Raw genomic sequence first — 12982 nt, 5'->3', positions numbered from 1 at the left:
CAGACAGGAAAGGAATACAGGACTCAGAGGGCACTGCCTTACGCCTCCATAGGTTTATTGATAGAAACTGTACTTTTGCTTGAAAGACATGCACTGGATTTGATCAACACTTTACACATCCCAGGGTGGTTGTGCTGGGTGTGTTTCCTTTGGGTTGTGTTTGCTGGGTCCACTGCTGCTACTGTTGGTTTTGAGGAAAATTAAAATTGTAATTGATCCACTCAGGTTTTCTAGATTCTGGCAGAAGAATCCCTTTGTGTGTAGAGTCTCTAGTAAGATCTACTAAACACCTTTGGAGGATGACTATTCCCCTGTGTGAGACCTTTCCGGCTAAATGTCATGCTTTAACTAGGAAGTAAAGACATGGACTAAAGGGTGAACTGTGAGACTCGAGGGGCCACTGTAGCTTCCGGGACAAGAGTCTTCTCTCTTTTTTTTCTTTGTATAGTTTTTGTTTTTGGTTTCTCTTTTAAATTTGGCTTTGTTTCGGAGGGGAGGTTGCAAGGACTGAGGGCAGATGTGAGGGGACGGGAAGATGTGGATAATGTGAAACCCACAAAGAATCAATAAAGGTCAAAGATAATAGTCATGTTTTAAATTTATAGTGATTACAGAGTTCTAAATCATTAGTACTAATTCTACCCTCTTTCCCCCAACATCAGCCGGAGAAAACACCTATTTTCTCGTGATAAACTAAAGCTTTTTCTGAAACAACACTGTGAACCACAAGATGGAGTCATTAAAATTAAGGTAAGGAGAATAGTGAAATTATTTATCGAGAAGAAATAAAAATAACAATTGTATAGTGCTATATAAATTTGTAACATTGCCAAAATGATATTTCAAAGATGACTAAAATCGCTCTCATTTTATCTGCAGAGCTAATTTTTAGTACCTTTTAAACAGTGTTTTTGTTGAATTGGGTGTTATTTTTAGAATTATTAGGTGGCTCAGTTCCTGCCACTTTTTAATTAGATAAATGATCAACCGAGACAGAACTTGGAAAGTTGTGTCGTGAGTTAACCGAGAGTGGATGGATTTAGAATGATACTCAATAAGTGCTGAAGTGAGACAACCAATCAAAGGCACCCTAGAACAAGTGCTAAGCCGATAGGTTAGATTTTCCTAATGGCCATTAAGAGGGAGAAGAAAGTTTTGTGTGTCTGAGGCTGGACTTCCTCCTAAGTGCTGTATTATTATCGAATGTATCATATGCGGAGCTGGGGATTGAATTGAGGGCTTCATGCATTCTAAGCAAGCATTTAGCAACTGAACTGCATCCTCAGCCCTGAAAGTCAAGATTTTAGAGACTTTCCATTGTGCATTAAATAAAAAGTCAAAAATAGTAAAATTCATTTTTAATGTGAACTATTTAAATCACATTAGATAAAGAAGCATAAAAAAAAAGAGAGTAAAACATGGTGGTATATGCCAGTAATTCCAGCACTTGAGACAGAGGAAGAAAGATCATTATTTTGAAGCCAGTCTGAGACATATTGAGACTATATTTTTAAAAAAGCCTGGGGGGAGGGGAAACTGGGTGATATGAGTAAAGCGGGCTGAGAACTGGGAGCCATGGGTAGAGGTGGTGCACGCCTTTTATCCCAGCATGTGGATCTCAGTGAGTTCCAGGATAGCCAGGGCTACACAGAGAAACACTGTCTCAAGAAACCAAAAAAGAAAAAGATCCCGAGTTCAGAACTTCAGCACCCAGGATGTGGCAGTATGTTTCCATGACCCCAGTCTGGGGGTGGAGGCAGAGAGAGGAAGATCCCAGAGGTTTCTCTGTGTGCCTGTTTTGGTGCCTGTCTTGGATCTTGCTCTGTAAACCAGGCTGGCCTCAGACTCACAGAGATCCGCCTGGCTCTGCCTCCCAAGTGCTGGGATTAAAGGCGTGGGCCACCACTGCCCGGCTTGATACCCTTTCTTAAAACAAAAAATAGCCTGTGTAAATGAATTTCACTTTCAGACTTAGGTTTCACACCCCCTCCCCAAGATACCTTGTTTTATATTTGCAGACATTAAAAATATCTTTAAGAATCTGAAATACTTAGGCTCTAGGCATTTCCAATAAAGCATTATCATCCTGTATGTGAGAAGAAACTACTCTGGTACTCTGGTAGTCTGTGTACCCAAAGTTAGTAGGATCACTAATGATCCTCTCAGTAGACTCTAACGTAAAAATGTAATGGGTCCTGATTTAGTAGCAGGGTCAGAATCAACAGGGTTTTAGATGCTAGAACTTGTGTTCTGCCAATAAAACAGAAATTGTTTAGTAGAACTCTTCCTGTTTTATTAATATTGACATTTTTGTAGCTTTGCTTTTCTGAAACATTTTTGTGAATGGCCTTTTTCTTTGAGGTAAAAAAATTATAATCTGTCCATTAATCCAAATTAGCAAAAAGTCTGGGGTCAAAAATGCTCTTAAACATTGTTCTAAACAAATTTTAAGATAGAAGGTAAAAGGTAATTCTGAAATTTGGCAAATACCTTAGAACCAAACAACTATGTAAGATTTTCTTAATTTTTTTGATTTGAAATTTGATAAAAATTTGTATTTCTGCTTTTATTGAGGCCAACTTGCTTTAATATATAAATTATTTAAGTCACTGTCCAGCCCCGAAAAAAGAATCCAAATGTTCACTAGTTGGAAAATGGTTGAGAAAGATTTACTGGTGAGCCAGGGGACAGTAATCCAACTGAGGAGACTGAGGCAGAACAGCACATGAGAGATTAACCTGAGCTTCCCAGAGACTGGCTAAAAAAATAAAACAAAAGAGAAAGACATTTATTGGAGTAGTGAAACATCATACTGTGTTTCATAAATAATGTGCAATTATTATGTGCTAAGTAAAAACAAAATACAGGGATTTTTAAATGGCAAGTGTGTGACTTGAATATTTTAAAGCCAGGCATGATGGTGCATACCTGTAATTCCAACACTCAGGAGCAGAGGCAGGCTGATGCCTGAATTCAAGACCCAACCTAGTCTAAATAGCAAGTCAAGGCTACTTAGTAGTGAGTCCCTATTTCGGATGGATGGATGGATGGATGGATGGATAGGAAAAAAATAAAGAGAAAAACTTAGACAAAACTGATCAAAACAAAACATAAGTAGTGTCTATAGAGACTGTTTGTTAAGAGCTAATTACCAATTGCTGCTCTTGTAGAGGACCTGAATTTGGTTCCCAGCACCACATTGGGTATTTATAACTGCTTACGCATAACTCCAGCTCAGGGATCCAGTGAGGACACCTGCCCTCATAGGTGCACACACACATACCCCAATATTAAAAATAAAATAAATCTAAAAAACAGATTATATTGAAATAGCTTTTGGTATTTAAAAATCTGTAGAAACATTGTTGATATTTTGTGGCAAGGTTGTTTGGTTTTGTTAGGCTGAGTCTCTTGTAAGCGGACTTAAACCTCTGCTCAGCCAACAATGACCTTGAGCTCCTGATCCTCTTGTCCTACCTTGCAAATGCGGGTCATACTCTGTTCATGGTAGACTTTTAATAAGTTTCCTTTCTGCTATCTTGCTGGTGGATTATTTAAAGTAGAAAAGGATCACATAAACACCTGCCTAATGGCTTAGTCTTCAACAGCATGAATAGTGGTCGTACGACATTTGAACAATACTGTTTTCAGTCCACCACTAATGTGTTGTCGCTGTACCTTGTGTGTTTTTAATGAAGGCGTCATCTCTTTCAACATACAACATAGCAGAGCAAGATTTTTCTTATTTCTTCCCTGATGATCCACCAACATTTATCTTCAGTCCTGCTAACAGACGGAGAGGAAGACCTCCCAAACGATTATCTCTTGGTCAGGTAGGTATGAAAAGGCTAAACTACCCTTTAGCTGTTAATAAAGCACCATTTACAATCAAGGACATGTTTGATTCCTGTTACACCTATACCCATAAAAATAACTGTTTTGTTCATATAAGAAAATTTGAATGCATGCTCCCTTGACAGCTGCTCAGCATTAAAATTTATGAAGTTTTCGGCATGGATTAAACGTTCTCAGGAGACAGATGTCATAGCAAGGTAGTTACAAGCGGACAGGCCATTACTAGGGAAAAACAAATAGGATGATTTTTATTCAGAGCCCTTCTGGTTAGTTCTCAGTATGGGGTTTGAAGAATGGCCCCTCTAGGCTCATATATTTGAATGCTTTCTCGTCAGGGAGTGGTGACTAAGGTTTCCAAAGCCCCGGCCAAGCCCATGTCTGTGTCTGTGCCTATGGATCTGGACGAGGCTCTTGGCTACTCTTCCAGAGTACCTGCATGCTCCATGTTTCCTGCCTGGAACAGTGGCTAAGACGCTCAGCATAAGGCACAAGGGTGGGCAGGGTTCTCCAGGCACACACACAGCTATAAGAGACTCAGAGCATTCATTGCAGAGTGTTGGTAGTTCTTGGAGCGTAGTAGATCTGTAAATATACAGAGTGAAATAGCAGCGAGGCGGAATGAGTATCCTTGAGGCTGCACTTTGTCAATCAAATGGTTCTAATATTCGTTCTATAATAATATCAGTTTGTTTATGTAGTTACTGAAAATAGGCTTTAAACCAGAAGTGGTGGCCTAGATCCAAGCACACAGCAGTTTACTGCTGACTCGGTATGTAATGAGACAGAATGCGAGGTCAGTCTTCTTTTAGAGTGGAAAGAAGGGCAGTGTGAGATGAAAAATGTGTCAGTTCTGTGCTTGCTTCCCAATTGCCTTTATTTCTTTAAGCAGTAAAGAATTTTCCTTCCTCTGGTCATGGTCATTCCCTAACTTGAGACACTCTGAAAGTGTCTGGAAGTGGGCAAACTAATACTGTGTGCAGTTAGTTCTCAGAGCTGGAAGAAACATACTTGGCTTCTCCTGACCCTGGACTGTCTTCCTTCCCTCCTTCTGCCCGTGCTGGTCTGTTCTTTCCTGTTGCTAATGCTGGATGGTTCACCAGCGAGCTGCCACGAGCTTCCACGAGCTTCCATGCTTCTAACACTAGCTCAAGAGTATTGAGTGTTAGCTCAGAGCTGCTTGTGCTGTAAAAGACGAAATAGGACAGATCTTCCTTGTCCCTGCTGAAAGCCTTCAGCGGAGGGTTCTCCTGTCCTTTCTGGAGTACTTTGTCCAGTCGTTGTGGGTGAAAGCTGTTCCTTCTTCCAGATAACCTCCGGCATAGTGACCAGATAATTACTTTTATGTCCCTGCTCTGCTCCAGTTGTAATTATCTTTCTCAGCTATTTGGAATTTCCACTAGAATTTAGCCACATTTTGAGATTTGGAAGGCATTTACTTAGAATATTGCACTTTAGCTGTTAAACCCTTTCTCATAGTTTACTCCTTAAGATCTGACTTCCCTATAAACTATCCATGAGGGAAGGGACCAAGTCTATCCTGTTGAACACTGTGATTTAGCACTGGTCGACCATAGCGAGTACTCAGATATTGCAGTGAATTGTGATGTTTTGCTACGTTATGGTATGAAGTATCAATGCATATTAAGGAGCTGAGTGTGGTGCAAGGGAGAGGCAGGATGATTGCAGCAAGTCTGAGGCTAGCCTGGCCTATACAGAAAGTTCCAGGCCAGCAAAGGAGCTATGTAGCAAGAATCCTGCCCCAAAATAAAATAAAAATTTGGCATTGATTAATATTGACCACAAAAAATCCTTCTGACGTGTCTTTCATATTTGATGTTTACATCATCTAGTTTATAAAGTAATCTTGAGGATTTTTCTAATGTATAATTTTTTTGGCTCTTGATATATTACACAGTGTTGGATATTTATCGACTCATGTTCTACATATTACTATGATTAGAATTGTTAAATATTTATAGTAAAAGCAGAACTCATTCTAGTATTTTAAAAAGGTATAATTGGCCAGGTGCTGGCAGTACACACATTTAATCCCAGCACTCAGGAGGTAGAAGTAGCCGGATCTCTGTGAATTTGAGGCCAGCCTGATCTACAAAGTGAGTTCCAGGACAGTCAGGGCTGTTACACAGAGAAACCCTGTCTGGGAGGCGGGGGAAGGTATAATTGGTGTGAGTTTTGTTGTTTTTTTTGCCATGCTGGGCATTTGAACCCAGGGCTTTGGGATGCTTTATGTGCTAGGCAGGTACTCTACCACTGAGATACACCCGCAAGTCCTGGTAAGGGCTTTTGATATTCTTTTTTTTTTTTTGCCCTTACTAGGCAAACTTGGCAGACCATCAATTTATATAGTTTGTGATTTACCACTTGTTTCTTGGCTTATTCTTTAGGAAGACAGCATTGCTAGTAAACAGACTATTGTAGGGTGTCGGAGCAAAGCCACTAAAGAAAGAGACAAGCTTTTGAAACAAGAAGAAATGAAGGCACTAGGTGAGTTTTAACATTTTCTCCAAACACTGTTTAAGGTGAAGAAAGAATGTTTATTTCTCTGGGCCCAGTGAGGAATATTTCTGAATGAGATATCTATTTTTTTAATTTAAAGTGTAAGTCCCCTGCCCCCAGATAACTTGCCTTTTTCTTTCCTTCTTTTTTGTTTTTTTTCTAAGTGGAACTTACTCATCTCTTCAAAGTATATCCTATTCCCTAGTAGACTGCTTAATGCTAGAATGAGCTGAAGTGGTTTCAGGATTTAGAAGCTGTGGGAGGCTGTTGTATCTTGAGTTATATAGCTTTTACAACACTGCCTCCCAGCTTGATGGTGCATCTGAAGCTTGTTCACATGAGAATTCTAGATGAATACATACCTTAAAAGTGGATTACTTGATGTCGTTCTTTGTACATGTTCTAGTGCCTTTGCTTTCAAAGCAGGGTGTGTTTGTTCGGGTGTGGGTAGCTTAATGTTTTATCCGGTATCTACCAGCTCCACAAAAATTGGTAAATCTCTGCCAATCTCATTTAACCTAAATTATTTTAGGGTCTCTTGCTAGATTTGGAAAAACAAACAAACCAGAAACCCGAACATCTGTTTGCCTGTATATGGTTTTAAATTTGACCCTCCCCACAGCTTTTGAAAAGGCTAAACTAAAGCGAGAAAAAGCAGATGCTTTGGAAGCAAGAAAAAAAGAAAAGGAAGATAAAGAGAAAAAGAGAGAAGAATTGAAGAAAATTGTAGAAGAAGAGCGACTGAAGAAAAAGGAAGAGAAAGAGAGACTTAAAATAGAAAGAGAAAAGGTGGGTATTCACTTGAGTATGCATTAGCAGTAATTCTTACATAGAATACAAATTTGCATTCACATTTCTAAATCTGTGCATAGACCCCTGATAAAAAATCAGTTTTTCTTCCTTTTGCTTCAGAAATTTTAATGACTATTTTAAGGTTCAACATATTCCTGTGTGCTTTTACACTTCACAATCATCCATATGTAACTCCAGTTCCAGGGTTTTTTTGTTTGTTTTTGAGACAGCGTCTCATATAACCAAGGATGACCCTCCAGGTACTGGAATTTCAAGTGTATGCCACCAAGACTCGTTTTATGTGGTCGTGAGGATCCAACTCAGGATCCATAATTGGGCAAGCACTATACTGGCTGAGCTTCCCAGCTTCAGTGTTAACAGTTCTCAGGTGATGTTGACATTGACTAATAGATTTCTTTTTTTTTTTTTTTTTTTTTTTTTTTTTTTTTAAAGATTTATTTATTTATTATGTATACAGCATGTATGCCTGCACACCAGAAGAGGGCATCAGATCTCATTACAGATGGTTGTGAGCCACCATGTGGTTGCTGGGAATTGAACTCAGGACCTCTGGAAGAGCAGTCAGTGCTCTTAACCTCTGAGCCATCTCTCCAGCCCCTAATAGATTTCTTGTAATAATTTTTATTAACCTTTCTTGTTAGGAAAGAGAGAAATTACGTGAAGAGAAGCGAAAATATATGGAATACTTAAAGCAGTGGAGTAAACCCAGAGAAGATATGGAATGTGATGACCTTAAGGTATGAACGTGCAGTGTTTGACACAGATGTATTTAATTTGTTCTATGTGGCTTTGCTGCTAAAAGTTTGGTTGGGCTGGGCATGGTGACACATGCATTTAATCCAGCAATTGGGAGTCAGAGACAGGTGGATGTATCTCTGCGAGTTTGAGGCCAGCCTGATCTACATACTGAGACCCTATCTCAAGAAAAAATTTTGGTGGATTGTTTTTTTTTTTCTTTCTTCAGTGAGATGGGTCACACTGTGTAGTCCAGGCAGCCTGCAGCTCCCTCCGTCTGTATCACTCTCATGCTGAGATTGTAGCCTGTAATAGACACTCAGCTGAAATGTTGGTTTCCTAGTATTTCACTGAAATGAAATAGCCACTTGTACAGATGTTCCTTCTTGGCTTCCCTGGGTTCCATTGTTAGTTTGTCTTCAGAATCTGAGAATGATGGAAGATGGTTTTACTAGGAGATTATCAGAAATAAACTTCAGCCTAAAGTTATTTTTTCCGATAAAGGAAATGTCCTTTACTCATAGTTTGCTCCTATGGACTCTGGGATAGTAAAACTAAGTTCCTAAGGTAAATATGGTAACCGTCCAGCACTGAGGGCCACTAATGCACATAGGACGGTTTTACTAGGTAAAGAATATGTTAGGATATGTATTCCTTGAACTTTCCTGCACCTGGTTCACATATTCCATGGATTGTTTCACCTTACAGGAGCTTCCAGAACCAACTCCAGTGAAAACCAGACTACCTCCTGAAATCTTTGGTGACGCACTGATGGTTTTGGAGTTCCTGAATGCCTTTGGGGAACTCTTTGATCTTCAAGATGAGTTTCCAGAGGGAGTAACCTTAGGCAAGTACTCAAGTTACCTGTTGCTGCGTGACAGACAGTCAGAGCTTTAAAAGCAAGCATCTCTCACAGTTCCTAGGGTTGTTGGACATAGCTTCTCTTTGAGAATCTCCCGTATGATCGCAGTCATAGTGCAACACTGGGATCATATGAGGCTTGACTAGTTGTTTAAGATGCCTTCTGTATGGACATGCCTCAGGCCTCTTCATGGCCCTCCCACTAGGAAACAGACGTTGCTAGGCTTGGAGCTGGCACATCCTTACCTCTGCCACCGTGCACCAATGAGAACAGTTAGAGACTGCCTAGAACTCAAGGGGTGCCGAGGAGACCCCACTTCTGAGTGAGCAATGTCTGCTTCTAATTTATGACTAATTTTCCTGTGTGTTTAAAAGCTTTGTCCAAACATTGATAAAAGAATCTAATATAAGGAGGGATTTGAATCAAATTTAAAATTTTTATCCAATAAATTTTTTTTTAAAGTGCATATAGAAAGCCTCCAAGACAGAATTGCATTGACATTCTTATTTTAATAAGAATACATTGACCAACAGGGCTTTCAGATTTTTCAGTTTCTCCTTATAGGCTAGGTTTAAGGCATGAAGCCTTAGGAATCAAGAGCATTTTAGGTAAACAAATTAGAAAGGAGACATTTGATACGTATACATAATAGGATTCAAAGGTGATAATCACCTCTCCTGTGCACTCTTGGGTAAACAACATCCCGTACAGCTCTCAGGAACAGTAGGACAATGATAATAATTCTGTGTTTTATTTATGTTGGTTTATTTTGATTTTTGAGACGGGGTATTGCTGTGTAGCTCTCGTGACCCCGAACTTGCTGTGTAGACTGGTAGAACAGTCTGCCCTCATCTGTGGCAGTCCTGCCTCTGTCCCCAAGTGTTAGGAAGAGGCATGCATCTCCACATCCGTCTAAAAGTGTGTTTTTAAACGTAGCTAAAGTTGTGCCTCGGCTTTAAACTTAGATGTTATCTTGGTCCAGGAAGGCTATTTGACGTTCTTTAGCGCATTGACTGTGTTGAAATCCTATTTACTTTGGTTCAGACAGTAGGTGGATCCACTTCATAAAGAGACCCTAGGAGGACAGTTGCACACACTGGTGTTGGGTGAATGTTTCTTATTTTCCAGTGGAGTTGTGTGTTCAGTCATGACAGAACTTTAAACTCTTCTAAACGTTTTATTCGCAGAAGTGTTAGAGGAAGCTCTTGTAGGAAATGACAGTGAAGGCCCACTGTGTGAATTGCTTTTTTTCTTCCTGACTGCAATCTTCCAGGCCATGGCTGAAGAAGAGGAGGAAGTAGCCAAAGAGCAGATAACTGATGCTGACACCAAAGGTCAGAGTTCACCATCATTGCTGATTGAACTAGTCACATTGTAGTAAAACTGGATTTGATGATGATTTCCAAACTAGCTTTTCTTTTGCAGTTAGGAAATGGAGGCCTTCCGTTTTTCTGGTGCTAAGTCATATTATTCTAACAGCATATTATTAGTTGCTTTAAAAACTTATTATTGGTGTGACCTCTTTGTGACAGTCTCCCTGAGTAGTCTTCCTTTTGTTTCCTTACATTGCCCCTTGTCATTTAGATGGCTGGTATCTGTGATGGCCTGTGTTGGGGAAACTTAAACTCTTATTCCTACTGTCAACGACAATACTATTGCTGATTTTATTGTACATCTGACACTTTTTACAACAGCATTTGAGGAGAATTATTATCTTGATAATTCGAATTAGGAATTTTGTTCTTTAAATTCTATGCTTTTAAATATCCAGGGTCTGTATATGGTATGTTAACACAGCAAAACTTTCTTGTAGAAAACGTCTAAAAATATGCCAGGAGTCTTTTGAGCACTGGACTGGGTCCAGCTGTCTAGCCTATGTCCATTCTCAGATATACATTTCCTTTGACTTTCTTAGTAGACTGCCTCTAAACAGTATGTGTGGGTATGATCACCTAGCATCACAGCACCCTGGGTTCACCAACACCCCTCAAAACTGACATGGGGAAGCACACCCATAATACCAGCACTTGGGAGTCAGAGGCAGGAGGATCAGAAGTGCAGGGTCATCCTCGGCAATACACTGAGTTCAAGGCCAGCCTGGGATGCGTGAGACTTTTCTCAAACAAAACAACATGCTCACCGTTTTACTTCCCAGAGTCAGAGGAAATGTTGACATTTATATATGTAAGACATTGATTTGGCTTCCTGAATAATATTCTGTGGACTCTGTCACACATGAGATTATGGACTAGGAGCTTGATTAAATAATGCTTCAGTCTGTGTGTAAAAATCTTATTAAGGAAGTCATCCTGGGAGGTGTCTCAATGGCAGAGTGTTAGTGGACAAAGATGGGACTTCCTCCAGTCTGGTATTTTTTTTGGCCCTAGATAGTTTGGGTTCTGTACTTAGTCCCTGGATTAGTAAGATATTGATAGTTATGGATCTAATGCTGTCTCCTGCCTTCTGACTCTATGGCCTGAGTTGAAGTGAAATGTATTCTCCAGTTCAAGGGCTAGTCACCAGAGGCTCCATGTCAAGGTGGTTTAGCAACATGACAAGGTGATGAAGTCAGTCAGATGAACATAGTCGTATAGCCATTGTGTTGTATTAGCCAGTAATGTCTTAGAGTCATTGGTGAAGTTATGACCTTGACACAAGACAAAGCCGTGCTTAGTTCGGCTTTTAAGATAGATGAGGTTTTGCCAGTTTGGAAGTTCTAGTCCAAAAAGAAAAGTGGGTCCAGCAAGATAGTTTAGCAGATAAAAACACTTTCTGTGCAGGCCTGATGACCAGGGTTGGATCCCTAGAACCTCTGTGTAAACAGAACCGACATCCAAAGACGTTGTCCTCTGACCTCTGCATGTATACTTGCACTCTTACACATGTAAACTCTTACACATGCACACACAAGTGTAATAATAAGGAAAATGATTTTTTCAGAAAGAAAGTAGAATGAAAAGGAAATGGTGTGAAAAGTCAGTTAATGAATGCAAAGGGAAAAGTAGAAGCTTCTGGTCTTTGGGTTGCCGATTTTTCTATTCAGGATTTGCTTGGTCTATACTTACTTTTTCTTTTCTTTTTTTTTTTTTTTTATAATATGAAGGATGGACAAGAGGGAGGAGGAAATAGGTTAATTTGTTTTATTTGTTTTCATTTAATGTGCATTGGTGTTGTGCCGTGGGTGTCGGCTCCCCGGAACTGGAGTTACACAGTTGGAGCTGCCATGCGGGTGCTGGGAATTGAACCGGCGTCCTCTGGAAGAGCAGCTGGTACTGTGAACTGCTGAGCCACCTCTGCAGCCCCTGGTGTATACTTTCTACAGCTCTTTTCTATACAGAACAATCTCAGATACAGAAATACAGAGTCCAACTCCGGGTAAATGCTCGATACAAAATAGAGGTTCCATTTGAAATTCTAAATGTTGGAAACTGGAAAACAAAGCATAGCATTTCCCCCCTTCCCCTTTGCTGTTATTACTAGTTAAATTATATATGGTTCAGTGATGACAACTACCCAGGAAACACTTTTCTCCTCTCCCATATCAATAACAGAAAAGGTTTCTACAGTCTTCCTGAAAGCAGTGAGATTTTTTTTTAACTTCCACTTAACTGGCCTTACTACGAAGGTATTTCCTGTAGTTTCTAATGAACACGAAATTGGGGAGAAAAAATAAGATTTTTGTAGTGGTGAGAAAACTCAAATTCAATAAGGTTATTTACTGCCTATCAGAGACAGTGGGTGATATGTAAAGCATATCACCCAAATGAGGAAGATGATCTTTTTCATTTCCCATGCAAAGAAACAGAGATAAAGCTAAAAGAAACATGGCTAATAAGGATGTGATGGATCACAAGTTTAGGCAATCTGATCTGTAACCCCACAATGACTATATTATATTATCTTAAGAGGTAACAAAGTTAGAAAGCTAATTATTTGTCTTCTTAGTGTTTCCCATATCTAATTTCATTAATCCTTGGGATCTCTGTTTTTATATCAAATCTTAGAAGTTTTGTCAGTTTTTAAAATCTTGTACTAACCTTATCAGGTCCTATATTGCTGCCTTTAGTTTTTTGTTGCTGCTGTTTTGAGCCTTGAACTTGCTTTGTAGCTGAGGTTGACCTTGAACTTTTGCCTCCTGCTTCCTACCTCTACTTTCTAAGTGCTGGGATCACAATCATGTTCTACCATAACCAGTTTCCT

The 12982-nt window shown here is 39.7% G+C and overlaps 1 protein-coding gene across 4 annotated transcripts in view; it reads left to right on the top strand.

The window, feature by feature from the left end:
• Baz1a (bromodomain adjacent to zinc finger domain 1A) overlaps nucleotides 1–12982 on the top strand; it is an 85474-nt gene that overhangs the window by 41574 nt on the left and 30918 nt on the right. For all 4 annotated transcript variants that reach the window (XM_059279480.1, XM_059279479.1, XM_059279482.1 and 1 more), the window contains exons 5-11: nucleotides 663–750; nucleotides 3699–3833; nucleotides 6261–6360; nucleotides 6995–7161; nucleotides 7827–7922; nucleotides 8629–8767; nucleotides 9970–10116. In XM_059279480.1, the coding sequence (XP_059135463.1) occupies nucleotides 663–750; nucleotides 3699–3833; nucleotides 6261–6360; nucleotides 6995–7161; nucleotides 7827–7922; nucleotides 8629–8767; nucleotides 9970–10116 (872 nt within the window). The remainder of the gene's footprint in view (nucleotides 1–662; nucleotides 751–3698; nucleotides 3834–6260; nucleotides 6361–6994; nucleotides 7162–7826; nucleotides 7923–8628; nucleotides 8768–9969; nucleotides 10117–12982) is intronic.

This window comes from Peromyscus eremicus, chromosome 14 (genome assembly GCF_949786415.1).
Source record: "Peromyscus eremicus chromosome 14, PerEre_H2_v1, whole genome shotgun sequence".
Taxonomy (NCBI): Eukaryota; Metazoa; Chordata; class Mammalia; order Rodentia; family Cricetidae; genus Peromyscus; species Peromyscus eremicus.
Note: the sequence above shows the minus strand (reverse complement) of the source record. Positions and strands in the feature narration are given on the sequence as shown.